The sequence below is a fragment of the Apus apus genome, chromosome 3, assembly GCF_020740795.1.
Source record: "Apus apus isolate bApuApu2 chromosome 3, bApuApu2.pri.cur, whole genome shotgun sequence".
NCBI lineage: Eukaryota > Metazoa > Chordata > Aves > Apodiformes > Apodidae > Apus > Apus apus.
In genome coordinates, this window is record NC_067284.1 from 3,470,618 (window position 1) to 3,498,505 (window position 27,888).

At 41.3% G+C, this 27,888-nt stretch overlaps 1 protein-coding gene across 1 annotated transcript in view; it reads left to right on the top strand.

Annotated features, from left to right (window-relative positions):
• Window positions 1–27,888, top strand: part of PDSS2 (decaprenyl diphosphate synthase subunit 2) — a 111,836-nt gene that overhangs the window by 76,978 nt on the left and 6,970 nt on the right. Inside the window, exons 4-7 of the mRNA XM_051613157.1 lie at window positions 10,589–10,663; window positions 17,556–17,729; window positions 19,157–19,288; window positions 24,358–24,393. Coding sequence (XP_051469117.1) covers window positions 10,589–10,663; window positions 17,556–17,729; window positions 19,157–19,288; window positions 24,358–24,393 — 417 coding nt within the window. The remainder of the gene's footprint in view (window positions 1–10,588; window positions 10,664–17,555; window positions 17,730–19,156; window positions 19,289–24,357; window positions 24,394–27,888) is intronic.

Below are 27,888 nucleotides of genomic sequence, written 5' to 3' on the forward strand. Positions count from 1 at the left end.
TGTAAGAAATCCTTTTTGGAAGGAAATGTCTTGTTGCCAAGGTGGAGGCAGCCATTAGCAGCCACTGACTTGTAGCAGGTCCAAATTGCTGTCCCTCAGAACAGCACTTTTCATTTTGTTTGAGGTGAGTAAAAACTGCTTCTTGGTAAACTTAGTTGTGAGATGAGTCATTTTCGGAGCAATTCAAGATACTTTGAAAGAGCTGTTCTTCCTTTGTTGTTTTCTCTGGTGGAAAATCTTAACCATAAGTATTCGCTTAGGATATTTACATTATATTTAACATGCACTAAACAGAGACCCTTAATCTGAGTTTTCCTGAGAGTCAGGACCTGTATTGATCAGACAAGGCAGGATGGAAAAATCATGGACTGGGACAGAACAAGAAGTAATGTGTTTGCTCCCAGTTACAGTGTTAATATAGAAAACTGAAGGTGATATTAGAACAATTTTCAAATCATGTATCTATAATTATTCTATTCGCCTCTGCTCACTTATCTACTTCCATTTTTTATCCTGATACAAGCTGCTGTTAGAGATGATTACTTTTAAAACCAGCTCACAGAGCAGCTAGGTGACACTGGGCATGGATTTAGTAAGAACCAGAGATCAGATTGGATTAAGAGACCCAAGTTATAAAGCTTGATAGTGAAGTTGAGTTCCTGAGATGGGGAAAAAAAAAAAAAAAGATTAAGAAAAATAAACTTCAATTTTTTTTTCTAGAAGCAGGATAAAGAGCTTTTCTGAAGTGTTTTATCACATCTGTTTGGCTGTACCTTCCTCTGAGGCACTGTTTGATGGTGAGGTACTGGCCTACATAGGGACTAAGATAGTATCTATATTGCTGAGCATTTTTATTCTGATTTAGTATTTTAGAGTGCCACAGGGGTGTGTCTCAAAATCAGGCACTACTGAAAAATATAGGTAAGTTTAAAGAGCTCTTAACTGATTTATGGAAACAAATGCTTAAAGGAAGAATTTTTAACTGGGTAACTGGGGAGAAGAAAACAAAAGAACTCCAGTATTTCTAGCCATGGTGACTGCCTTATTACAGAATAAGACTCTTCTTTGGGCATCTCTAAATAAGCAGCTCTGTATCTGAAATTATTGAGATATGTACTCACTGTTGGCACACAGCTTAGAGATTGAAAACACATTTTCAGTACTTAGAAATACATTGGTATGATTCATATGTAATTATGAATAAATTAGTAAGAAAACTGTTGTTTGTTTTAATACTTTTTTTAGGGTACATAAAATTTACTATTTTGCATCCACTTCTGAGAGATAAATTTGGTTTTAACTTACCTTCAGGAAAACAGAAAAGAGATTGTAACTCAAATAAGCATGTATTGTTTTTTCTGCCCAGTGTTCTCAAATACGAGATTTTTAGTAAGATTTCTTGACTAAAGTTTTGTTGATAGTCATGGGAAGTTCCTTTGGTAGCAAAAAGACACTGTTGTAGTTGATCAAAGCATTTAAGCATTAGGGGAAAAGTAATCCTGTACGTTTGAATCATAGGATGGTTTGTGTTGGAAGGGACCTTAAAGATCCCTTTAAAATTAAAACTGGAGGAGGGGATTGAGGTGAGACATGAGGAGGAAATTCTGGAGTGTGAGGGTGGTGAGACCCTGGCCCAGGTTGCCCGGGGAAGCTGTGGCTGCCCCATCCCTGGCAGTGTTGAAGGGCAGGTTGGATGGGGCTTGGAGCAGCCTGGTCTGGTGGGAGGTGTCCCTGCCCATGCAGGGGGTTGGGACTGGATGATCTTGAAGGTCCCTTCCAGCCTTGAACATTCTATAATATGAACATCTCTGCTTTAAGAAAGCCAGGCAGTGGCAATACCTCTTCTAAGTAGGCAGTGAATGAAGCAGCAGAGCCGCTGGCTCCTAAGAGTCCTTTCTCACAGCAGAATTAAACATCACAAGTTTTCATTGCTTCAATTTCTTAGAATAAATTTTGTTTGCTTTTGAATATTCATCTTCATATTCTGGAAGTGATCAACAACTTGGATACAGTTTCTTGCTAACGGTTAAGGAAATATCAAATATAACCACTTTTGAATGTTTGCCTCAAATCTTTGAAAGACAATTTCTTCTTTGAAAAGTGAGGGTGTTTGCCTTTAAAAAATATAATAAGAACCTCTGGTCTCCCTGGAGCCTTCTCTTCTCCAGGCTTAACACCCCAACTCTCCCAGCCTGTCTCCAGAGCAGAGCTGCTCCAGCCCAAGGATCATCTTTGTGGCCTCCTCTGGACTCTCTCCAACAGCTCCATGTCTCTCCTGTGCTGAGGGCACCAGAACTGGACACAGTTCTCCAGGTGGGGTCTCACCAGAGCAGAGCAGAGGGGCAGAATCCCCTCCCTGGCCCTGCTGGCCACACTTCTATTGCTGCAGCCCAGGACACAATTGCCCCTCTGGGCTCCAGCTCTCACTGGTGGCTCATGTCCAGCTTCTCATGTCCTCCCACCCCCAAGTCCTTCCCCTCAGGGCTGCTCCAGCCTTTCTCCCCCCAGCCTGGATTTGCACCTGGGGTTGCACCAACCCAGGTGCAGGACCTTGCACTTGGCCTTCATGAGGTTGGCCTTCATGAACTTACCTCTCCAGCCTGTCAGGGTCCCTCTGGATGGCCTCCTTTCCCTCTGGGGTGTCAACTGCTCCACACATTGCAGCTCCTTCTTTCGTATCAATGAATAATTGTCATGGGAGATTTCATTGCTGAATACCTTTAGCTGATACACAAATTATGAAGTGTTAATGACATTTCAAGAAGCTGCGGAAGGTAATGTCCTCCATAAGCAATATTTGTGACACAAACTTCAATCTTTTTATAGCTGAAGTAGTGGAAGAAGAAAACAAATTCTGTTTTCTTGGCTTTATTTAATGTCTGTTTCTTAAACATAGTACGATTCATATTGGGAGAGCATAGTAGGATAAAAAGAATCAAACCTGTTTCTGCTCAAATAATGTCCTAACAGCATTATCTCAAACAGGCTTTTTTTTTTGAGTGAGAACTTAACACATGTTAACATCCATCTTTGGGTGGGTAGGATCTTAGGACATATTTGGTTGTAGAGGTGGACTTTGGTGCCAAGGCAGTTGATGATTTTGCAGAAGGACTGAAGGTCACAGTAGCTGGACTACAACTGCAACAGAGCATACACTTTTTGAAAGTGATAATAGGTTTTTGTGATGATTCAGTTGCAATTCAAAGCTGTTAGCAATAGTGATAAGAATGTAAAATACGTCTGGATGACTTTTCTTAGTCTCCCAAGAACTTAACTAGTCATAGAAGGGAAATCTGTTCCCAGGATACTCAGTAAACTTAACCCTTCCCTAAGAACATATTTGACACCACCTTTGCAGCCTTTGTTTTATTATTTCAAAGACAAGAGAAGTTGCTATTACTGGTGCTGCAGATGTGAGTATGGATAATCAGCTGTGGTCCTCATCCACCTGCTGCTGGTATCACAGGGTGCTTGAAGTTGGAAGGGACCTCTTGCGATCTTCTAGTCCAAACTGTCTGCTCAAGCAGGGTCAGGTAAAGCAGGTTGCCCAGGACCATGTCCAGATGGCTTTTAGATATCTCCACACATGGAGACCTCACAGCTCCTTTGGGCAACCTGTTTCATTGTTTGGTTCCCTCATAGTGAAGTGTTTTCATGTGTCCAGATGGAATTTCATTTAGTTTGTGCCCGTGGCCTTACCCTGTCAGTGGGCACTGCTGATACAGATTTGACTCCCTCTTCTTCATCCTTTCCCATCAGGTGTTTATACACATTGTACTAGATCATGTATCTCCCCTCTTTTTGCACTACTGTAAAGCTATCTTTAGAAAGAACCTTCCCAGGGTCAAATATTTAGTAAAAGTGCCTTTACATCTGGAGTGGCTTCAGTGCACAAAATTATGGCAGTAATGTAGAGAAGTTAACTGTAATTTTAAAGAAAACACTGAGGTATTTGACATCGTGTTGGCTAGGAAGAATCAATCTTTGGATGGACTGGAACTGGTCATGAATATTAGTGTTTTGAAATTCAGCAGCTTTTCACTTGGAGTCTGGAATCTGATTGCTGCTACTCTTGGTACAGAGGGTTGTTGATTTGCTAGTTTAACATCTGCAGCTTTGTTCAGTTGGTTCCATCTGTCAGGGGCTAAATGGTATTAACTCTTGATTCGCTTTTATTCAGATGCAATCTACGCAAAATAGTTAATATCGCTTACAGGTACCATTTCTGTCATCTCAGAGCTGATCAGATTTTTTTAAATTGAGTTTAATCTGTAATTCATTTGTGAACTGTCCCGGTTGAATGGTTGTCTGCTCTAGTGTGACTGGAAGCAGTGGTTTTTAGCCATGGTTTTTGGTGTCATTTATTTATAGCTGCAGAATGCTGTAGTCATGATATCTTTGTTCACTGTTTTATAGAGATGTGTAATTAATTGACCCTCTCCAAAAGGGTCAAGCAGCAGAAACCACATACTCTCCTAACCTGAATCACGCATCAACAGTTGGTTGGGTGCTTCAGTGCAAGGTTCTGCTGCACTGAGTCTGCAAAATATTAATATAAGGTGCCATGTGGAGGCAGAGAAAGGAAAAGGATATTTCTGCTGTTGGTTTTGTTATCATTAAGGAAAATTACCAAATTCTGCACTAAAAGTCTTCACACTAGTGAAAACCCCTTTTTTGGATAGTGTTGCATCAGCATAAAAGAGTAACTTAACAGAGCTGGAAATCCTCAAGGTGACTGACCTTAAGTAGGTATTTGACAATACTAACAATATTCAAATTGATTGCTGCTGATTTGAAGAGGGTTTTTAATGTTTAGGAAGTACCTTTTAATCAAGTAAGTGAGCTTGGGCAATGTGTTCACATTGCATATTGTATTTTGCTACTTTACACCATTAACAGAGTGAAGAAAACCATAAATGTGTTTTCCAAGAGCATTTAAATTTAACCAGAAAGCCAATCACAGGGAGGAGTCCTTTCTGTGTGTTTCAACTAACAGAGAGACAGCTTCAAAAAACAGTGAAGCTCAAGATGATTTCAAATAGTAAATCAAATAGGATTCAATAAACATTACATTAAAAAAAATAAATATGTAGGCTGGCACACTTAGTAACCTGTGTGACTAATCACGTTTGAGGAGATTACCAGGAAATAAAATTGAATTTCAATGTCCTTGGAACTCCTTAGAGATTTTTCTCCCTTTTTTTTTTAGGTATTATTGAACAGTCAAAATCGAATTTCAGCTGTTTACTGAGTTTTGCCTTTAGCTTCCTCATGTTGCAATGTTTCAAATACAGAACATTTAATTTTTGGAGCTTTCCATGGAATTTTTAAGTGTGGAAATTTTTCCAAACCTTAACATTTTTTTGAGGAGGGAAGTCAAATGCAAGTTGAAGGAACTGTTATCTGTGTCTATAATGTTTGCTGGCTATCTAATGTTCTTCTTTACTTGTATGGAGAAGTTTCAGTACATTTTCAAGTCTACTTATCAGCAGCAAGGAGTAGGGTCTGTCACAGCAGCTCACAGTGTGAGGAAAGGATATTGTTTCAAGACCAGGAGCCCAAAGAGACAGTAAGAGAATGACTAAGAAAGGAAGAAATTACTTGAGGTCCTTCTTGAAAGGAATTTGGCAAAGCTGTGGAAGTTTGTCAAGTAGAACTTGGGAAGGATGAGGAACAGTATCCATTGCTGTGTTCCTCCTTGTGCTGTTTCCTGTCTTCCCTCAAGAGTGTCATCCTTTCCTTGATGTTCCCCTTGAATATATCCAGTAGAGTCTGGAGAGACACTGTATTTACTACTCTGAAGCAGCATGGTCTGTGTAATCAATTCCATTTCAGCTGTTGAATTTAAAATAAAACCACCAGACATTTAATGGAGCTCTGTTTCATTCCTTTTTTTAATTTTTCTAAACTAGAATGAAGAACAGGAAGAAAATGCATGTGCAGGGTCATGTTACCCTGAACATTAAACAAAATGTTTTGAAAACAAGTAAAGGGAACAAAGTGCTTGAGCTGCTAAACTGATGGCAGCAATGTCTTATTTTCATGCAGTGTGCTTAGGAATCATAGAATGGTTTGAGTTGGAAGAGACCTTCAAGACCATCCAGTTCCAACCCCCTGCATGGGCAGGGACACCTCCCACCAGCCCAGGTTGCTCCCAGCCCCATCCAACCTGCCCTTCAACACTGCCAGGGATGGGGCAGCCACAGCTTCCCTGGGCACCCTGGGCCAGGGTCTCACCACCCTCACACTCCAGAATTTCTTCCTAATATTGAAGTTAAATCTCCCTCTTCCAGTTTAAAACCATTCCCCCTTGTTGTCTCTCTGCTCTCTCTGGTGAAAAGCCCCTCCCCAGCTTTCCTGGAGCCCCTTCACCTACTGGAAGGTGCTCTAAGGTCTCCCTGGAGCCTTCTCTTCTCCAGGCTGAACACCCCAACTCTCCCAGCCTGTCTCCAGAGCAGAGCTGCTCCAGCCCAAGGATCATCTTTGTGGCCTCCTCTGGACTCTCTCCAATAGCTCCATGTCTCTCCTGTGCTGAGGGCTCCAGAGCTGGTAAGGACTGAGTAGGTCCAAGAATCAGTTCTTTTTACTGTGCTTGAAGGAGTCTGAATCCTATCTTCTAATTTCAAATAAAGTACTGTACCAAAATGTAATATTCTGCAATTTCCCTGTAGTCATACTAGCTTTAAAGTTTTCACTTCATTTAAATGCTTGCCTGTTTTTTGCAGACACAGCTGGATTGCCCAGGGTGATCACCTGCAAGCAAGAACTGTTGTTGTACCCATGACAGTGAATCTGTGGCCCTATTATGTGTCATCGTGTGCACAGAATGTTTATAGAGAATTCTGAACCCTGAATTATCTGACAGATGGGTTCTGAGTGAGCTATCTGGAAGATTTAGTCTGGGTTCAGGAAAAGGAGGGAGGAAATTCAATTTGTAGCTGGTTGAGCATCCTGAGTAATTTTCTGAACCACTAAGAAAACTACCAATGCTTTGTTTTATTTCTTCAATATTTAGAAAATCTAAGCTTAAGAAACTGGAGTCAAAGTAAATTTAAAGAACCTTGAAGGGCTAAAGCTGTGCATTTTTGATAAATAAATTACTGTACCAGAAAAGGGCAAATTAAGTTTCACCAAGCTTTTGATCTTCATGCCTACAGAGTTCTTCTGCCATTGAAACATAGCACAGGCTTCTGGACTATTTTAAAGTTGCTTAAAACAGAGAGGTCAGAGCATGAGCTCTATCTTGCTGTGGAAGCAGGTATCACATGCTGTGTCCAGAATTTACCTCGTGTTATGCACTTGGTCTGCCTGAAGAGTAGGAGAGATTTTAGCTTTAATGATCCATCTCATTTCCCTGTGTGCATCGTGAATTGATGGCCTTTGTGTTGACCTTTTAAAAGCAGAATAGATCAGGTCTCAACAAAAGGTGTTGAAGTAGTACCTCCTTAGGGGGAAACAAAGCCCAGACAAACAAAACCCAACAAACCCTCAAAACCTTTGCAGAACTGTTGCAGAGCACGTGAGGATGTGACTTTTTGCATGAGTTTTCAGTTGTCCCCTGCAAGGAACTGGTCATCTCCTGGGGTGCAGAAAACATAACGCCTTGGAAGATGCTGATGCAGAGTGGAAAATGAAAAATAGAGTGGAAGTTTGTTTTCCTTCAGTATGTTACTCCTGCTTCTCTGGAGTGTGTAAGAGAGACCAGCCCTCTCAAAATGTGTAGAGGAGTGGAAAAATAGTGAGAAGAGACATTATAAATGGGCTGCCTTTGGTCTCTTTTGAGATGCTGTTGTTTTAAAGCACTAATTCTGGCAGTTCTTTCTTCTCTTTCCCTGGCTTTAAACTTACTTAAAACAAAGCTCAACCTTCAAATGAGAAGAGGGAGAGAAGCAGTTGGGAGCATCTGAGTTTTCATCTACCTTTCCTGCTCTTCAAACTTGCTTCTCCAAAGTCTCAGCAAGTGGAACAGGGTGCTGGCCAGGCAGAAAGGCACCCATGAGAATACAGACAACTTGGATGCTGTTTTCTGTTCTTCCACTGGCAAGATTTTGGGGAAAACCAGTTCCCTGTCACTGCTTTCCCCCATATGAAGCAGGAGGAAATTAGTTTAACAGTGGGTGTTGATTTGTTTCCAATTTTGTGATAAAACGCGCTGCATAAGAACCAGTCAGTGTATCAATGACTGCATGAGTACTACTAAATCTGTAATAATTTTTCTCCCTCTATGTCAGCTTGGGATGCAGAGAAAAATTACCTGGTTTCCTCATTTTTCATTTCTTTCCCCAGTGCTTAGGACCCCAGGCCACTGATGTTCTGAAGCAGATGCTTTTCATAGATCAGATAAAGGGTTGATGAAGTAACGGAGCCTCATGCAAGCATCCCACTGTGCTCCTGAAACTGGAATTTCATTCCTGGTAGTGATCTGTATGGCCTTGCATTTACCTTTAGAAAAACAGTATTTTTTAAAAAATGAGGTATTTGGAAAGAAGGGAGGTCATATTAGTATTTAATTCTTGCTAACATACAGTGTTCAGTATGTCACTAAAGGCCTAATGGTATCTAATATATGGATTCTTCTAAATAGTGGATGTATAATTTTCCTAAGATGTTTTATAAGCTATAGGAGGAAGAGGTACAATTGTTCACAAATGCTTCACCAAGTCAGTTAAAATTGCCTTTGAGAGCAGAGTTGCACTAAAAAGAGAGAGGAGAGATGGAAAAAAGAAACCCCAAAACAGGGTCCTGCTCTGTCTAGAGTTTCAGGCGAGAGAGGAAAAGGTCTGGTTAGCCAGAGCCAGATGCATTGTTAAAAGTTCATACTATCACTTTGACATTTAGAGTAGGACTCAGTGTCTTTGTAAATTCCTCTTCGTATTACCAGTGCAGGTCTCTGAGCTCAGACCATTTCACAAACCATAACATTTTTTAGTGAGTGATTGATCTGTATTATGTGTCCCAGCCATCAGAAGAATCTTGGGATGTTGCTTGTATAAACTGTAATACAATCTGATCCTGGGCATTTAGTTACAGACTTTCATAGACCTATTGGCGATACTCAAGCCTCCTGGATTTGGGAATAGGGCTTATCTGATACCTTAAAAAAAAAAAAAGGGGGGGAATGGGGGGTGTGGAGAAAAAAAGAAGAATTGGAAAAAAAAAAAAGCCCCTCATTTTCTCTGTTCCCCACTTAAATAACTCAACACATCTGGTAACACTGTAGGATCATTGTCCTTTCAGTTCCTCTGCAGCTCATATTGCTACAATATTTCTTTGGTATTGAGTTTCCTAAAGGGCAATGTGATTTTTTTTTTCTATTTTTTTTTCCCATTTTTTTTTTTTAAGGCTGTTTTTATAGGTCTTGCAAATTAACCCATATGCATTGCAAGAAAAAACATGACTTTTAATCAGCACCATTTCTAAAGTTAGCTCGTGCTCTGTGTCTATGAATATGTATATGAACCAGTGTTTAAAAAAAAGAAAGCACAACCTTTCTGCTAGTACTCAAAACTAGCATACAAATGTGGTTTTATTGTCAAATAAAATATGCCTAAATGTTAAAATATCTTTCTGTGAGGGGTTTTATCATTTGGCTTCTTGTCTTCAGTTACAAGAATGATAAAAAAAATGGAAACAAAATCTTTTAATTCAATAAGAGCTACATTGAATTTTAGGAAGCAAAAAGAGGAATCAGATATAGACTCATGCATAGGAAATTAAACCTTCAAGAAATTAAAACTTTGTGAGTAACTAAAGGGGTAGCCTTAAGGTGAGCTTATTTGAAATGCCTGCATTTAATTTTACAATAAATCTGAGTATTTTCTTCCAATTAAGACAGTTCATGTGCACGACTTTAAATTGTACAGTAGTTCCAGGGAGACCGTGAACTGCTTGTTTTACATTCTGGATCAAGTTCAGATTTTTAGGCTTCACTTGAATAAAATAAAAAAGCCTGAACCCTGAAGATAATACAGATTGATAAATCTGATTTAAACATTCCCGTGTTGCAGACTTTCAGTGGATGTGGTGCAGCTGAGCCTCAGGCCATGCACTAAATACATCCACAGTGCATTCCCAGGGCACCTGAATACCAAATGATCACATTTGAAAGGTTACCTTTCCATGGATTCTGACTTTTCTGTTTTAGCCAGGAAGATTAGAATTTTAACAGCTCCCAGTGAGAGATATTGGGAAGTGTTTACTTGGCAGGAAAAAAACAAAAACAAGAACAAAACAAAGCAAAGCCCAGACGAGGTACTGTCTCATATTCATGAACTGGGATTTATTAGTTCTTGTGAATGTCCTTATGAGAATACACCCTATAGTTCACACTTTAGGGGGGGGGGGGAAAGTCTTGTTTTTCATTTATATTAAAACTTTGATAGAAGAGTTCCTGTAGCAGAGGTTTTAGCAGAGAGACAAGATCATGGTTGTGCAGAATATATCCTAGTAAATCCTGCAGGCTTTCACAGCTACCTTCCTGCAAGGAAAATCATGACCATTTACCTCTCTGGAAATCTGGCAGTAGCTTTGTTGAGTAAATTTGGTGATAATTAAAGATGTTAAGTAATTTTCTCCTTTTCTTTTACAGGTTGTGGAACTCATTTCAAGTGCTATTGGTGACTTAGTTCAAGGCATTTATTATGAAAACTCAAAAACATCTGAGGTAAGAGTTTTGGTAGTTTTACATACTCAAGAAGTTTGGTGATATTAATGTATGACTATGTACAATAGTCATGTACAATAATGTACAATAAATGTGATCTGTTTCAAAGGAGAGGGCAGAGGGAGGAAGAGAATTAGCTGCAGTCCTAATGAGTTTCAGCAGTAACATCATTATGACACCTGTGAACTCTGATGGAAGTTTCTAGAAATGCTCAAGGAGGGACTGTTTTATTTCTGTGAGTGCTTAATAAAACAGTATCAGGTGTCATTAACAGGAGCTTTAGGCATGTCTTTGTATTGGCTTCCCAAACCCTCCCAGAGGTTTGTAGTCAAGGCTCTGTTAGAGGAATTTGTTACAATGTTGTCAACATCATTCATAAATCTCTCCTTTTCAAGCCCAAAGATGTTTACAAAATGCTTTCTCTCAGACTTACATCAGGTCTGATGTTCACCTTTTGATAGTGTCAATATGAGGCTGGTCCTGAAGTGCAGCACTGCCATCTTCTCCACCAAGAGTCACCATGCAAGCATGGCAGGAGTTGGCATGGGCAAACTAGAGACACCAGTGATCAGTATCTGTCTCTTGCCCTGCAGCAGGAAAGACATGTTAATAGAGGACCACACAGATGATCGTTGGGCTGGAGCAGCTCTGCTCTGGAGACAGGCTGGGAGAGTTGGGGTGTTCAGCCTGGAGAAGAGAAGGCTCCAGGGAGACCTTAGAGCACCTTCCAGTGCCTGAAGGGGCTCCAGGAAAGCTGGGGAGGGCTTGGGACAAGGGCAGGGAGGGAGAGGACAAGGGGGAATGGATGAAAACTGGAGGAGGGGAGATTGAGGTGAGACATGAGGAGGAAATTCTGGAGTGTGAGGGTGGTGAGACCCTGGCCCAGGGTGCCCAGGGAAGCTGTGGCTGCCCCATCCCTGGCAGTGTTGAAGGGCAGGTTGGTTGGGGCTGGGAGCAACCTGGTCTGGTGGAAGGTGTCCCTGCCCATGCAGGGGGTTGGAACTGGATGGTCTTGAAGCTCCAACCCAACCCATTCTGTGATTCTCTGCAAACTAACCTAATTTCAGCTTCTCTCTCTCATTTTGATGGAAACCAGATAGGTGGGAAGTGATCACACTGATGAGCTGAGCTCTCCCCTCAGAGGAAGCCAGAGCCTGGAGCAGGAATGCAATAATGGCACATGTGGGAGACACCTGGGGCCACGGGCCAGTGTGTGCAGAGCCAGCCTGAGGAGGGGACCCTGGGTGGGAGCGTGGCAGCAATGAGATGCTGGGAGCTTGGTAGTCCTGCACCTGCTGTATATAACCCCTGGAGAAACAGACTGCAGCCTTCAGGGTTGCTCCTGTGCACAGCATTATATGTCAGAATAGATAAGGTCTTTGAGGTATTTGCAAAGAATGCTTGAAATCCTATTTTTCACATTCAACCAGGTTTCTAAATACAAGTAGATCCCAGATATATTTAAAAACAACTACTTGTGTGTGCAAATAAAGCTCTACAAGTTCACCTCAGCAATGAAACTGCATTTTCTTTTAGATGTGGCCCCTGTATAAATGAGAAATGTTGTGAATTCCTTTGGGCTCCTGCCACTGCAGAAGGTCTTAATCCTAATTTTCTTAGTCTTTTGTTTTCTGTTTATTTTCAGTTGGGTTACTGAAGCACAAACACCACATGTGTAGGTTGCAAGGGAAGTGTGAGATAAACTAAGCACAGCTGCATGATGTTTACCCTGCCCTGGCCCAATCACAAATAGCAAAGACTTATTTTATTTCAGTGAGTCTTTCTGTCTAAGGGATGTTAAAAATACAGTATAACCTTCCTAAGGGCAACCCAGTCAACTCCAAACACCATTAGTATGGTGGCATAATAGATAATGGAAATTACATGACAGTATGTAAGGTTAGTCTTAATGGTTAGTTCATGGCTGAGACCTGGAACAAACAAGAGATCTACTTGAATTATGTTGTGGGTTTTTTTAATCTTGTCCTTTGGGAAATTTGGTTCCATGTTGTGTATGAGACATATTCCTGCTGCTTTCCTTGCACTCTTTTTCTGAGGAAGTGTCCCATTCGTGTCCTGGACATCTCTTTAGCAAAGATTGCCAAATGGACTCAGTCAGTTGTTGGTCCATCTTATTTGTAGCCTTTGTGCATCTTTCCTCCATCCCTAACTGCAATTTGACTGAAACAAAAAGGAGAACTACAGTTCCTAGAAGTAAGATAAATGCTTCAGTCTCCTCCACAACTAAATCTGCAATGTCAGGCTTTTATTTCTTCTTAAGAGTAGGGCATAGGGATGTTGGTAGTGGCATTTTCATTGCAGGGAATTTCTTAAATTTGGAAAAGCAGAAAGATATCTTCTCACCTTTTCTATTTTTTTTCCTTCTTGAGGCAGGAAAACTGTACTTCATATGTTAAATGTCTTTAATGCAGTTGTTACGAAGCTCCTCAGTACCATAAAACAGAATAATTTTGCACCAGGTTGTTTTGAGCTTTGCTAGATGTCTGCCTAGATGGTTTCATCTTTTACTTTAGAGAAAAATAACTCTGCAAAATTCATCTTTCTCCTCTTAGACCCTAAGTTCATGTTTACTCCAAAAAATTGTTTCAGTTGATTTGGATGAGTCAGTAGGAAAACTGAAAGAATAATTTGCCCTAATAAGACTGACCTTATTTACTCCTGAAGATGTAGGGTGGATATAATTACTTGACAGCTCTCATTAGCACTTGTTTTCTCTGTAAAACCACATGCAGCCATCCCGTTTTAGTACATTCTGTTTGGTCATTCTTCATCTTGTCTGCCTAGAGAGTCATTAGATCTGTGGGAAAGAGGGAAAATAAAGATCTTATTTAACTTTTCATCTTTATTTGAAGTGACAAACCAAACTACAAAGTGTTGGCTTTGGTTGCAAAGGCAGCATGATGGTTAGGACTGCCACTGATGTTCAACCTAACAAATAGCTGCTGTGGCTTCACACATTGCATTAGTGGCTTAAACTAATATTTTTGGTCTGTGAGCTGGAGGCAGAATGGGGTGATGTGATCAACTTTTGCAACTTTATGTTCTAAATCCCCTTGCAACCCAAAATTCTGTGAGTGAAGGACACTCTTCCCAGTTCCACTCTGTCTTCCCTAAATCTGGGTCTAATTTAGGAATAAAAAATGGTACCTTCAGTGATTACCAAGATGAAAAGTTGTCTAATCTGGCCTTCAGTCATGATTGTGGTATCTGTTTTTAAAAGGAAAACATTGCACCGAGTCTCTTTCCTACTTTGAGGAGACTAAGGCTCCTGAAATGTTTGCTAACTCACAGAATACTGTCACATTTTTAGAAAGCTTCTGTCTTAGTATCCCAGATCATTTAACAAATCCTCATGAAGAGTGATTGAACATCCCTGTCAGTTCACTGAACGGGGGGCAAGAGATACAGGGAAGCTCAAGGTCAAACAGCAGAACTGAGAGTAGAACTTGAACACGTTGGCTCTTGTGCTTTACCTGCCAGACCATTCTGGCAATCCTAAAGTCTATAGACATTTTCATGAGGAAACTGCCATAGGCTGGTTTTTCCCTCACCTCCAGAATATCTACTGATGCTGAATGTGCTTTACCAACACTCATGTTTGGTGTCAGAATGGGAGTGGTAATTATGGCAATACCATTTCCAACATGTTTCCCTGATGGCCAGAAGGGCTCTTAGGTATTTTTGACATTTTCAATGCAATTGTGTGAAAATTTTATATAGCTAATATGTAAAACACGTTTTAAAAAGAAATACATTTGTGGCCAGTACTCACTGTATCAAAAAGTGAGCCAACAGATATTTATTTTTGAATATACATTTTTTTAATGAAAAGTTGTTGTTTTGTTGAGGGCTTTTTTTCTGGTAAAATACAGACTACCTGTATTATTTGATGTTTGGTCACCAGTCCTGCTTTGGGGAGTAATGTTTTGGATCCATCAACTGGACTGCTGTCAATGTTATAAGCAAAGGATTTGCTTATAAATTTTACCATAAGAGGGAAATAAAATGTATTTTGAGTCATATAAACCACCTTTTAGCAGGGCAGCAGTTGGAGTCAGAGCTTTCACATTTTTTTTACAACAAATGTTTCTGTTGCAAGACAAAAGGGGAGGATAAAATATGGAATTTTAGTAGAGAGCATCTGTGAAAAGAATGGGTAAGTGTGTCAGAAGGGAAAAAGAAAAACATGGCTAGAAAGAAGGCCAATGCTGTTTGTTTACTGCTTTTGATCTTTTAAATCCTAAGCTTTTCCAGAGAGATTTAAAAGTAACAGATGTGGAGAGATATTTACATTTATTATCATTTTTCAAACTTTTAAAAAATAGTTGTGTTTTTTTTTTTTACAGTGTCACAATAGAAGCATTAGGTAGTTGGTGACAATCTTTATTGACCCATTTGCAGACACCCTTGCTCCTCCAAAAGCAGTAGAGGCATGTATTAATAGACCAATAAAACATGCCCTGCCATGTTCAGCCAGCAGGAATACATCTGTTGGAGGCTTATGTGAACCATGTGCAAGATGTTTTGCTACTGGTAGAGAGATTCCTGGTTGCACTGGATTTTATTTATGTAAAGTAGAAGTTCTTGAACTACCTAAGCTAAAACTTTAAAATGCTTTTTAAAAATATTTGTGTGTTTCTGTCAATTACTAACTAGAATCACAGAATGTTTGGGGTTGGAAGGGACCTTAAAGATCATCTAGATCCAACCCCCCTGCATGGGCAGGGACACCAATAAGTTCACTAAGTGGGACAGTAACTTTTTATGCCATAGTTTTCAGTCCTGTTGCTGAAACTTAAACTTGTTGAAGAAGAATATATTTTTGTAACAAATCTTGGAAATAATTTCTGTGCATATGTCAAGTTGCAATGACTGTGCAAGCTTCTTCAGGTCCTGCAGCTGACACTTCATGATGTCCACATCTCTGTTACTGCTCAGAGACTCTGGCTAGCAACCATTTTCAACTTATGTGCCTCCTGAAAGATTTTTTTAACTTCATGAATTGTTTCAGAATACCTTTCTAGAATATTTTTGTCTTGGTTGGAGTTACAACAACTAATTTTAAAAATCACATCCAATTTTCAGCAAATTTTAGTAAATACTGGCTTTTTGCTGAGCAGATTGGTTGTTGAGGGAGAAGATTGTGTTGCGTCTTCCAAGAGCTCCTGATTTTAAATTTAAAATAAATGCATGTATATCTTGAGTGAAGACAAAAAGACTTGATATATAGGAAACTACTTGAATTAAATGCTCATTTTGACATTTTGCCAGTCGTGGGAATTTACACGTGCTCTGGGCTGAGTTAAGATATTAAAACAAAAATACTCCAGTAAAATGAAACATGAGGAAAGTTGCAGCTTGACTTTGTAAGTTACCATACACCTAATACCAAACATGTGGTTTCTCTGTTCTTCACTTTCCTTGTAGAACTTACTAGGATGTCTGAAAGCGAAGACGTTTTGATACAGCTCTGAGTTACTTGGCATTGCAGAATTCTCCTACTTTTTCCATTAGTCTCAAATTATCCTCTCCCTTGTAACCCAGCACTTCTGGGTGATATCCATAAGGGAGGAAAATTAGAGCCGAACGGATGGATTCTATTTCATTTGTTACTGATTTCAGGACAGATAATACCTTGCTAGAAACTGTGGGGTCACACAGAATTACTTCTTGCTTGTTTCTGAGTAATTTAATTGACGTCACTTTGAGGGAAAAGGCTTCTTATGTAAGAGGGGTTTTTATGTTACTCTTCTAAATAATACCTTTTGGCTTCTTGTGCACTGAACTGAGAAGTTACAAACTTTAACGACATGTATATCTTTCAATTTTTTTCCTGTAGCTTCTCATTACTGATTTTAGAGGGTTTTTTCTGAGCAAAACAAATGTGGTCATTTCTGGTTTCTTTTTTTTTTCCCACTTTATGGGGTACCTAAAGGTGTGACAGTGACGTGGATGTGAAAAGGATTACAAGTATGTCTAGCTTTGAAGACCCGTTTGAAGAATAGTGGCATATTGACACCTTGTGAGCCAAAGGAGCTGCAGTGGAATTTGGGCTTTAGGGGAAAGGATTGGATTTGTGTTAATTAAAACGCTCTGTGGAAAGCAATCCAAATTAGCGTTTTGGATACAAAGGACTTTGAGAAGTGTTGTGTGTCTCTGACCTTACAGTCGAGGTGATAAAGTTCACTAGAGGCATCACTGAGATCTTAATCAGTCCCCTGGGAATGTTAATACCTGACATTTCTGAATCACAGCATTGCTTACTTATTTTTTAATGCTTTCAGTCATTCCTCAACCTTACTGTGGGAGTGGAAGAGGTGCAAGTCATCCCCCACAGCCCTTCATTTTTCCAGTGCAGTTCAATGAGGATTTTTAATACCTTTTGTAATTCTTTTTTCCTTGACTACAAAGGAGAAAATGTTAGGGGCTTCTCAAGTTTGTTTGGGGTTGTTAGTTCATCCTAACTGGCAAGGGACTGAAGAGCCAACATACTCTGAGTTTGTTTTGGTTTGGGTTTTTTTGTCTTCTTTTTTTTTCTCCCCAGTACCTCAAGAGGAGTATAATTGACTGTCAATGTTCAGTGTACTGATACAGTCATTAAGAAAAGGATTTATGTGGAATCCGTTGACAGCTCCACCCGTTTTGCATTGTACTTTTTGAGCAGAAAATGAAGGTGTTTGTTGTCGCTGCTAATATATTTAATCTGATACTTTACTCACCCCCAAGGTGTCATTCCTCAGTTGTCACCTTGGCACCAGGAGCTTTGCTACTCACTGCAGAGGCACCTTACCCTGTGCCACACTGCTAACTTCTGCGAGTTGCCGCAGCTGCAGTTTTGGTGTTTTCATGTTAGCCTTTGTTTCCTTTTCAGGAGAACTGCCTTACAGATGATATTGGCATTTCAGGATGGAAGGAGCAGGTTTTCCTGTCACACAGTGCCTTGCTGGCCAAGAGCTGCCAGGCTGCAATGGAGCTGGCCAAGCACAGTGCAGAGATTCAGGACATGGCGTTTCAGTATGGGAAGCACATGTCCCTGAGTCATAAGGTACTTTTCCCTTCCTTCTGGGATCTTCAGTCCAGAGAGACTTGTAAGATGTGTCCCTTTTGAGCTCTGCCACATGCTGCCACTGTGCTGTAGACTGTTGCCAGCAGGTCAGTGGTGTTCAGAGGATGGGCTGCTGCCCAGCATGAAGAGGTTTGCAGAAACTGCTGGTATGAGCAGTGTTTCTGCTCTGGCAAAATCACACTCCTGGCAACTTACTTCATTCAAGGCCCTGTTAACATCCCTCTTTCTGTAGCAGCTTAAAACTTTTCCTTCTCTACTCCTACATTCTTCCTAAAGCCACTGTCCCAGTAGCAGGGGTTGCAGGAGGACCCTATGTTGGGTCTCAGCTGCCACTGTTGCAGGGTTTGCTACCAAGAGACTCAACCCAGGCTAAGGCAGGAGCTGCATGCTGAAAACCTGCTGAAAACCTGCATGTGTTCCTTCTTGATAATCTGCCATGGAGGTAACTTCCCAAGGTGGTAGCTGGGGGATAAGGAGGGAGGTCATCCCATATGGACAGAAGCAGCCTACACCTCTGCAGCAGCAGGATTTCCCAGAAAAGGCCTCTGACCTCCATTAAAAGTCTTTCAGTCCACAGGTGGAGCCAGTCTGAAGGAAAACACAGTGTGGAACTTGGATCCCTGGCACTCTAGTTTTGCCCTAAAGATCTGCTCCCACTGTATTGCGCTACTTGCAAGTGTAGATGTAGCTGGGGAGAAGCAGCCAGGCCTCCCACCCCTGTAGCTGAATTGGTTCAGACAGTTTCTGGTTCCTCCAGGAGGAGGAAGTGGTTTTATAAAGCACAATTTTATTGCTGTAGAAATGCCACAATATGCTATTATCAGGTACAATTCTGCCAGTAAATTGCTTCTAGTGCAGACTGTACCCTTAATATTTTGTGTATGCTTTAATATTACTACATTCACTATTGACATATAATTGTGTATAAAGGATCACATAATTTTCATAGAAACCACCTCCCTATGTAAAGTTTCTTTTGTCAGGAGGGTCATACTGCATCATTTTTCAGTTGGGTACTGAAAAGTAGAAAGTATTTCCCTTCAGAGATTAAAAACTGATACTCTTCCCAGCAAATACTGGATCATTCTCTCCTGTTCTGCTTCCTGCCACTCAACAATCACATACCTGGCTACATCCCACCACTTGCCCAGCTCTGCAAGCTGTCCTTTACCCATTTCTTTGCAGATTCTCTACATGCTTCTCTTTACCACAACTTTCTGCCACTGAAATGCTTTCAACCTCTTACTGTCCCTCCCCCAAACTTGAAAAAGTGTAACCAAAGTGCAAGTGTCCAAGCAGAAAGTGGTGGGTAGGTATAGAACCAGGACATGGACCTCAATTTGTTGAGTGGGTGGGTATGTACAGACTGTCCCTGGAAACTGAAGAAAGGTGTTCTTCTTTTTCAGCTACATTCGGACCTCCAACCATTTGTTAAAGAAAGTTCTAGTGACACTATGGCCTTCAGTTTGAATTCTGCTCCTGCAGTCCTCCATCAGGAATTTCTTGGAAGGGAGGCATGGATTGAACAGATCAGAGAGGTAAATGTTTGGAATTCCCTAGAATTTCTTTTGCCATTCGTGTTGTCATTCCTATTTATACAATCTGCAGAGAAACTTAGAAGCTAACAATGTACAAGACAACACAGAGGTTACCTCTGCTCTCCAGTGCTTAATACCTCTCTCTTTCATGCTTTCATGAGGGGGGAAATCTAGGGACCTGGCAGTCAAGTTCTGTCAGACTTCTGTGTGTCAGTGTAGATTCATTTGCCTGGAGCATATGTCTGTTCCTCTGCACTACTTGTGCAGTCCCACATCTTAGTTTGAAGCTACTTTCACTGGCAGCTTAAAGCAGAGAACTTGTGGTTGAAAGGTGGGTACACATTTCCTTCTGCTGACTTGGCTCTAGGAGCTCTAGGAGTAATTTTGGATGGAGAGGGAAAGATCTGGGGGGGACTTGGCTTCCCGACCACCACGAGATCTAGCTGGCTGATATCCTTCTTTTCATTCTCTTCATTCAGCTGTTATTTTCCTCAAATCCTTAAATGAGGGAGGCAATAAGATGAAGATAGCTGCATGGTGTACATGGTGCTACGTACCATGTAGCACAGCAGGATTCAGGTCCGTGAATAGTTTCCTGGGTATTGCTGAAATACAAATAGATGAAGACTATAGGAGACAGCGGGGAAGGAGAAAACACCAAAATGACCAAAATTAAGCATTCTGTTGAGTTCCTGCGTCAGTCAGACGTGTTTTGTCTGTCTGAGCAGCAGTGATGACTGCCACTTGGAAATTCCTGCCGTTCTTACACAGATTCCTCAGTAGAAAGGCTGCTGCCTTCAGTCAGAAGCTAGCTCTGTGCAAACATTCAAGAAGTGCCTGCAGGTGGCACCTGCCCTGGCTGGTTTGAAAGCAAGACACTGGGATAAGAGGGTGTGGAGTCTGAGCCTCTGCCTAGTTCTGTTCCTGATGGCCAGGTTGTGTCCTGCCCTCACATACCACACACAAGAGGCATAATAGGCTCTTCAGCAGTGAAATTTGGGGAAGCGTATGCAGAACCTGCAAACTTATTAAGAGCTGGGGGATCTGAAAGTGAAGCAGACCTTTTGTCATTTATAAATTCAGGGTTGGTAGTTTATAAAGTGTGACAAGGACTTTTGGAATTCTCCAGTCTCACCACAAGGCTCATATGCGAGGTGAATGGAAATGGCTTTGGATTGCAGCTGGAGAAGAATGGCATTACCACAGCACAGGGTATAAAAGCTCTGAAATGTTTTCCCATCTGCAGAATCTAGAGGAGCTTGCAGGACTCCAGGGGTGCCGTCTGCCTGCTTACTAATTCTCCTACCAAACATGGGCATTATAGAAACAATTGAAGCAATTCTCTCTGAAAGGCAGATCTGGGGGATGGGAGAAGGGAGGAGTGACATGCACTGTGCAAAAGTATCTGAAAAGCACTACTTTAGCTCAGTATGAAGGGAAGCTCTTCCAGGAGCCTTTCTTAGCTTGTGTTGATTTAGAAAGGAAAATTCTCTTTCATTAAGTACAAACTCTTTGAGATACCATCTGTAGTCCCACTCACTAGGTGACATTCAGCATAGCCCAAGCACTCAAACCAGAGACTTTCTCATCCTGGCAGGACCAGTAAGAGGATGCTTGTAGGCCACCCTCTGGTGCAGTGTCATCTGTGTGGATTAAACAGGCAAAGCACACACCATGCACTCACTCTGTCAGGTAGAATTCTTCTTGGTAGCTGAGTTTATGACTATGCATATGGAAATCACATTATGGGCCTTTAATTACTGCTAAGTAATCTGCCTTTCTCCTTTGATTGTTTGCCCATGTAAGCATTCATCAGAATCATCACAGGATCATCCTGGTGGGAAAGGATCTCTGAGATCACTGGGTCCAACCTTCAGCACAGAAAAAAACCCCAAACAAACCCAGCCAACCACACACTCCACCAAAAAACACCCACAAAAAGCCTCACAACCTTGGCCACTAGAGTATGCCCTGAGGTGCCACATCTGCACATTTCTTGAATACCTCCAAGGATGGTGACTCAACCACCTCCCTGGGCAGCTGTTCCAGGGCCTGACCACTCTTTCAATAAAGAAATTATTCCTAATATCCAATCTAAACCTCCCATGGCACAACTTCAGGCCAACTTCCTCTTGGCAGCTTCCTCCTCGTGCAGGAAAGTCTTGGAGTTAAAGAAAGTGGAGGAGGAGAGCCTGATCGCACCTAGTAGTCTCCTCAGTGATACACTGCTCAGAAGGCATGAGGCTAGCACCCAGTGCCTGTCTTAGATGAAAGCAGTCTTCAGAGAGGGCATGAGGGATGCCTGACCTGCTGTGGAGTCTCACCACAGTTCCCATGTCAGAGGTCTGGATACAGTCACTGTTCCAAAGGTAACCTTGGAAAGGAGGCAGCCAGGTGCACCTTTCTGCTGCTGAGCTGAAGACATGTTCACACTCACAGAAAGGTTTGGGTTGGAAGGGACCTTAAAGATCATCCAGTCCCAAGCCTACAGAAAAGCTGGGGAGGCGCTTTTTACCAGAGAGGTTACTGATAGGACAAGGGGGAATGGATGAAAACTGGAGGAGGGGAGATTGAGGTGAGACATGAGGAGGAAATTCTGGAGTGTGAGGGTGGTGAGACCCTGGCCCAGGTTGCCCAGGGAAGCTGTGGCTGCCCCATCCCTGGCAGTGTTGAAGGGCAGGTTGGATGGGGCTTGGAGCAACCTGGTCTGGTGGGAGGTGTCCCTGCCCATGCAGGGGGTTGGAACCTGATGATCTTGAAGGTCCCTTCCAACCTAAACCATTCTATGATGATTCTATGATTCTAACCTTTTAAAAGCCCCCTTGTCTCTTTATTTGAAAGAGCAAAATACATCAGATATCCAGGTGTGGAAGGTTGCATCAACTCCAAGTATATGTGTTTTGAGAAGGTTAGGTTCTGATTTGGATGTCAAAGAAGCCAAAAATACTGTGAAGATAAAAAGAAATTTAAGAAAAACAAAGGTGCAGTTGTGGTAAAGAAGGCACAGGTTAGGTAAGGCTGCTTCTTGGAGAAGCACAACTGCCATGGACTCTGATGCTCCAGAGGAACAGAGCAGAATTCTTGCTGTTTGTCAGGTGTGGTAGGCAGGAGGAGGCAGCTCAGCACACCTCTGCTGGCATTGCTGGGACTAAAAAGTGTCTTCCTCAAACAGATGGGCAGATTCTCTGCTGCAGTGTGAGTCGATGCCTAGGCAGTCGTTTGTTAAAGAACATGTTTCTGGTAGGTTCTGATCTACAGTGTAACTACTAGATTTCTCTTGAAGAAGCCATATGAATAAAAACTGGTATGAATAAAAGTTGGCAAATCAAAGAGATGGGAATACACAAATAAGGAAGCAGTTATTGGCAGTGATTTTGCTACTCCCAGATGCTATCAGGCTGTTTTCTTAATAAGCATTCTAGGAAAGCTGACTCTTAAGAAGCTTAAAGAGAGTAGTAAAGAGGTTTTGTGGATCAGTCTCCTTTCTCTTTCAGTGAAATCAGTTTTGTTATCTGCTGGGTTTTTTCCTGTTCTTTTTGCTTAGTCTCTTGATGGTTCTTTTCTCTGCTTTATTTTTCCTTCCTTGCAAAAATTTATTTTCCAAATCTGTGTCATCTCAGCAACATCTCTTCAAAGATGTGCTTGCCACATAGTGTTCCTCTTCACTGCAAGCCTCAGCTCTTCTTAGGCCACTTGGTCGGCTCCTCTCCAAAGCTCCCACAGAGGACCCAGAGAGGCAATGGTCCTAATCTACATCCTTTCAGGAGATAAGCTCCAGAAGAGTTTAGGTTTGTGGTCTTCCCTTGTGGAGGCCAGAGGGAAAGAAACAGTGGTGATTTTTTTCTCAGTGTGTCTGAAAAGAGCTGGATTTGACCAAAGTGATAATGATACAGCTAGATTGGACCTAGAATCATAGAATCATGGAATAGGTTGGTTTGGAAGGGATCTTAAAGATCATCTAGTTCCAACCCCCCTGCGTGGGCAGGGACACCTCCCATCAGAGCAGGTTGCTCAGAGCCCAATCCAACCTGGCTTCCACAACCTTCCTGGGCAAACTAAGGGAAGAGCTTCAGGTTGTTCAAGCTGGAATGCTCTGGGCCTGGCAGAGCACTGCCCCTGGGTGAGAAAGACACAGACATCTCTTTTACCTCACTGTGACAAAATGGAGGAATCTGGTCTAGCTTCTTCTAAGAATGTTAATGATGTGAATTTTCCTAAATATCAATCCTGACTGTTCTGTTTAAATGGGTTTCAGCTGGTGTTGGTTATGTGTAGAGAATGATGATTTTTATGGGGAAATCCTGTTTGTTTCATATTGTTTTTACAGTTTTTCCCTTCCATACTTAGTTTAGCTCTACAAAATTAGCCTGTCCTGCCCATCAGTCTAACAAGAGACAGGGAGATAAGAAGTGCTGCCTCGTTTTACATAGCAGTGTCACCTGCATCTGGGCAAGAGGAAGTTCAAAATGTATTCATACTTGTTTCTGAACGTGCTGGGAGTCACAGGTTTAAAGTATCTGCTGCTGAAGTGAAGGGTGATGCTGTGCACTTAAGTACAGTTCTAAACCAAAAGCACCATTAGCCCATCTAGCCTAGGTCTGGTAGTGCTGACACGGTCCTGACATCCCCTTTTGAGAGCTCTAGACTAATAACTGTGTGCAAATCACTACAGGTGCAGAGAGACTTCTCTTTTAAGAAATCAAATCCTATTATTGCTGATATGAATACAGTTTATTTCAGAATCCCATGGGAGAGATTAATCAATGCCAACAGCGTGGTTTCTTAGGACCAAAATATTTTGGATTCAACAAATGTTTTAACTACAAGTCATGATAAAAAAAAACCCTAAAAATTACATTGAGTATCTGCAGCTCTCGTGTGAAACAGAGCTGTGCTGTGCAAGGTGGTTGCACATTTGGTTGTATTTTAGGTTTTTCCATGTCAGATTCCTAAGGGAAGTTGGTTATATTTAAAGCAGTAGCTCTTTTAATTGCATTCTTTATTCTTTATGCAGCTCTAGTTTGTAGTATGTAATGTGTCTTACATGAAAATCTCTCTTTCTCTTTAAGGCACGAGGAAAAGGAAATAAAATAGACTACAAGAAGGTTGGTAAATTACATTTAATTCTGCTTATTTTTAATCTTTCTTGTAATATTTTCAAGGATTCTTGGCAGTTGAGAGAAACTTCCTTATTAAAGTTATAATTTGTGCATGTGAGAGAATGGCTTGTGCAATGTCTTGATTTTTAAAAGCCAGTAATAGTTCTACTCTTAAGTATCAAATACAGCTATTTAATACTTCTTTTTTTGCCATTATTTATCCCATTTACTTCCTCAAGCTTCGTTCTGAAACCAGGCTTCTGATGGCTTTTGCTGTCTCCTTTTTCTGCAGTCATTTACAGGTTAGCTCCTGTCAGTGGTCTCTCTACATTGGTAGAGAATGCTGCTACATTTTTTATCTCACCCTAATGCCATGCCATCTAATTAAAAAAACAGACACACACACGCACAGATGTTTTATAGTGATTCGTGTTTCTTCCAATCCCATGAAAACTTTTAGCTAAGTCACCACTGCATTTGCTGCTGGGACTGCTGTGTAGTAAAGGCAGACCTGAACTAACCAGCTTGTCTACTGAAAGTAGCTGGGACACCATAAAGCTCTTAGGGAGCTGTAGGATATGGCTGAGAAGGTTGTGCTTGTGGTGGAGGCAGAAGGTGAGGCTGAGTCCCCAGCTTGCTTACTGAGCACAAGCCTGACTTGTTTAAGTAGATCCTGAGGGTCCAGGTAGTTACCTCCAGCATCAATGGGAGATAATACCTAAGTGATGGAGTCACATACATAGGTGAGAATTGCTTCTTGAACTGGGACCTGAAGAGTGTCACAGCTGTCACTGCTGCTGCTATAGAAAGCTAGTACACAGGTACAGGTCAAAATTAGTTATTATACTGATGCTGTATTAAGAAAATTAGTAATTTGTATTATTTAAAAAGCTCTCTGTCCTTGCTATTGAAACCTAAAAAAGATTTCAACCTCAGCTTGCTATTCAAAATCAGTGTGCTTTTGGTTTTTATCTACAATTGAAGGAACTGATACAAGTGTGACTTTCTAAATCACCCCTGAGATCACCACTTTCCTTCTTCAAATGTCTGTGTATGTGAGACACTTCTGGGAATGACTGAGCTAGGATACTTGCTTTTGTACATCCAGAGTGGATTTTTTCCTCTTAATTATTATAATTGTGACCTGCTTGGTATCATTTCCATAGTTGTTGGGTTTTTTCTCAAAGAAAAAAAAGAGGGGAGAGAAGAACATCTCTGATTATTTCACTGAATTAAATATTTGTCAGCATATTCTGCATTTTGGCTGCTCCTTCCTGTGAATTTGAAAACTTACAGTATGCTTTGGCAACTTGGACACTTCAATAAAAGGAAAGGAATGGAAGAAAATCCTTCTTCAAATTTTGTAAGTAGTTGACCTCAGCCAGAAAGCACATCATTCTGCTAGCACCACGTAATCATCTCCTACCTAAGCACAGATATGATGAGTTTAGTAACACAGTGAAAAATTCTCCCAGGCTTCTGTGAGCTCAAGCAATAATCAGCTTTGGTTGTTGTAGAAGTTAACTTCAAAACTCTGATGTCACGTCCCTCTCTTCTATGTTTCTTCATTTAAAAGAAAAGTGATCATTAGTCCATGCTAAATGAACCCAGTAACCTGTAGCTCACCCCAGCACAGCAGCTCAGCCAGGACGTGCACACAGCCAATTAGGAGGCCTGTTGTGAGTACAAATTAGTATAGTCTTTTTTTTTTTTTCCCTTTGCTGCATTGTCTTATTTCTACATTGCTCAAGTCAGTGTTCTGCACATTGCTCAGTCTTTTCTTCTCATATTCAAGGTCTCCTCTCATCCTTCTATTCAGTTACTAGAATTACTTGAGTAATCAAGTCTGGGGGGCTTGTTTTGCATTGATTCTCCAAAATATCTCTTTAATTTTGTAAAAGTGAAGGTCACCAAAGCTTAGCTGTAGAGCTTCAGTGTGCTGCTTAGTTGAGATTAAAGTGTTTATTTAGCTGAATTCATAAATATATAGATATACAAAAATGGTCAGCTGTTCTATCTTCTTAAGAATATTTCACCTTACTTGCTGTGGCTTTCAGTGAAAACAATGAAATAATGTAAATTTGAGAAACTGAGATCCACCCAATTAACATGCCTCCTTCAAAGGCAAAAGTCTTCTTTCAGTTGTGAGACTGCTCCAGAATTTTGCAGTGTTCTTCTAATGCTTGTTACATTAAAATGGTAACCCTGATTTTTTTCACTGAGAAAAGAATATCTAGATGGGACTGGTAAATTAAGTGAGGGCTCTGACATAAATATAGAAGTAAAATACTTCCTATTAGTTTAATTAGGTCTGACACTCTCAGGTCAATAAGGTCACTATGTTCTGCAAAATGTTTAGTGCTTTGTTTTCCCAGCTTTTCTTCAGTCTTTTTATCAGGAGGACTTTGATACCACAAAAGATTTAAAGATCTGTGTTTCTGAATGTGTTTTGTCACTATTGGATCTGAATGTTTCACTCTTGGGTTTTTTTCCCCTATACCATCACACCACATCCAGAGAAATTATTGATCCATCATTGTGGTGTTTGAAAGTCTCTTCCAGAGATGAAAAAGCAGTTTCATCTCTGTCTTACTGCTGTTTCTCAGGTAACAGAAAAGAAAATACCAATATATGGCAAAGACAAAACTCATGGATGTGACTGAAAGAGACAGCAACTTCCCTGTCACCCTCATTTGTGTATCAGATTTTGGCAAAACTATCAGGCTTTTTTAAAATCAGGAAGCTTTTATCCATTTTACATCTACTTTGCACTCAAGATCAGCTCTGTGATTCCAATAAATTGAGATTCTCAGTTGAATTGTTTACTATTTTATAATAGCAATTAAAAACATACACTGCATGGCACGAGTGTCAGCTTCCCAGATGGCAGGAAAGAGCTAGAGAAGAAAAATGGGAAAGGTGACATTCAAAAGCAAGGAGGTTTCTCAGTGGTAGCCTGCTGTCATGCAGCTAATAGATAACACCACCAAGGTGCCATCCAGTTGTGTGACTCCCCCTCCCAGCTCCCTGACTGCCACCTTCCTGCGTTCATCCTGCTGCAGTGCTGACTGCAGAGCAGGTGGACTGTCCCTTGGCATGAATGACAGTGGTCCCACAGCACTGTCAGGGCTGGAAGGGACCTCTACAGATCATCTAGTCCAGCTCCCTCACTAAAGCAGGACCCCTGGAGCACATCCCACAGGGCTGCATCCAGGGGGTTGCAATGTCTGCAGAGAAGGGGACTCCCCAGCCCCCCCGGGCAGCCTGTCCCAGGGCTCTGTCACCCTCACAGCCAAGAAGTTTCTCCCCATCTTTCAGGGGCACTTCCCATGTTCCAGCCTGTGCCCGTTGCCCCTCGTCCTGTCCCTGGGCACTGCTGAGCAGGGTCTGGCTCCAGCCTCCATGCACCCACCCTCAGACACTTGTAGGCATTGATAAGGTCTGTCCTCAGCCTTCTCTTCTCCAGGTTCCCCAGGAGGTTGTGAAGCCCCATCCCTGGAA